This window comes from Cephus cinctus, unplaced genomic scaffold (genome assembly GCF_000341935.2).
Source record: "Cephus cinctus unplaced genomic scaffold, Ccin1 Ccin1_scaffold3439, whole genome shotgun sequence".
In the NCBI taxonomy this organism is placed as follows: Eukaryota; Metazoa; Arthropoda; class Insecta; order Hymenoptera; family Cephidae; genus Cephus; species Cephus cinctus.
Genome location: NW_014334603.1, coordinates 1 through 1327, shown reverse-complemented (window position 1 = coordinate 1327; position 1327 = coordinate 1). Strand labels below are relative to the sequence as shown.

Below are 1327 nucleotides of genomic sequence, written 5' to 3'. Positions count from 1 at the left end.
ACACAAAAATACAGCTTATCTGCTGTGTGACAATATTAGCTTTATGTGACAATATTAGCTATACTATTGAGATAAAAGACTTTATTGATGTAAAAGCAAGTCATGTTTATACGTATCTGTAAGATTAGGACAAGTGGGCTATATCAGATAGCTGTAAGTCAAAAGAATTTACTGTGTCGTGTCGTTTTTTATCAAGTCAGTATCTCTGCTACAGCGACCATGAGCGCACCGATTGTGAGAACGAGATACGGAGCCTTGAAAGGTACCGTTGTACAAAATGTAGAAGGCGGAGAGTACTTGGCCTTCAATGGTATTCCCTACGCTGAGCCACCAGTGGGCCAACTAAGGTTCAAGGTAATATTATGTCGACCAAAAATAACAGCGCTAAGGTTTAATGGAGAGGATTAGGATTTATTAATTGTTGAATCATTTGACAGGAACCCCAACCTCCAAAAGCATGGTCAGGCATCAGGGATGCTAGGAAAGAAGGTTCTGCAGCAATACAAGTCAATACGATGAGACCGACTTCTGAAATAATTGGGAGTGAAGATTGTCTCTATTTGAATGTTTCTACTAATTCATTGTCTGGCAAAAGGGCTGTTATGGTATGGATACATGGAGGAGCGTTTGCCATGGGCACAGGAAGCAGTGACTTGTACGGTCCGGACTATCTACTTAAACACGACATAGTTTTCGTCTCCATTTATTACAGACTTCATGTACTTGGTAAGTATTGCATTGCACATTGTCATTCGGTGCGCAGTCAATTTTCGAGTGTCGGTAATGGCGGAACCAGGAAGATGTATCATGCGAGAGATACAGTTTGCTTTTACTAGTTTTAAAGATCATTGAAATTGATGCTGTGTATATTTAAATTATTTACTTAATGATGTAAGAATATTACACAAACCAGTGAGCAAGACTACAGGGAGTGTCGAATAGATCGATTAAAGAAACGAGCTTGATTTCGGCATTCTTGAGAATGATAAGCGTATTACGTCACTGTGATAATGATAATCTGCGTTACATAATAACTGCGTCATCATCAGAGATATACAAGGACGTTTTCAAACTGCAAGTTATTGCTCAACGAGTATTAAGGCTTTATAATTAATTTCGAGGTAGCGGATATACAAAGTGTGATGATGCCAGAAGTTAGGACATTGTGGAACCTTATTCTGTTTATTTTTATTTTTTTAAACACCTTAGGACTTCCGTTTTCTAATTTAATGAAGAAACTAGTTCTCATTCCAACTGATTGTAAATTTTCATAAAACTTTAGGCTTCCTAAACGTGGATGATGAGGAGGCCGCAGGAAATCAAGGTT

The 1327-nt window shown here is 38.1% G+C and overlaps 1 protein-coding gene across 1 annotated transcript; it reads left to right on the top strand.

Moving 5' to 3' along the window:
* Positions 1–14: 14 nt before the first annotated feature.
* Positions 15–1324, top strand: LOC107274603 (acetylcholinesterase; the record flags this gene model as incomplete). Its single annotated transcript, XM_015753867.2, has 3 exons — positions 15–354; positions 438–726; positions 1283–1324. Coding segments are annotated over exons 1-3 (583 nt in total), but the record flags the coding sequence as incomplete, so codon positions are not given.
* Positions 1325–1327: the final 3 nt, after the last annotated feature.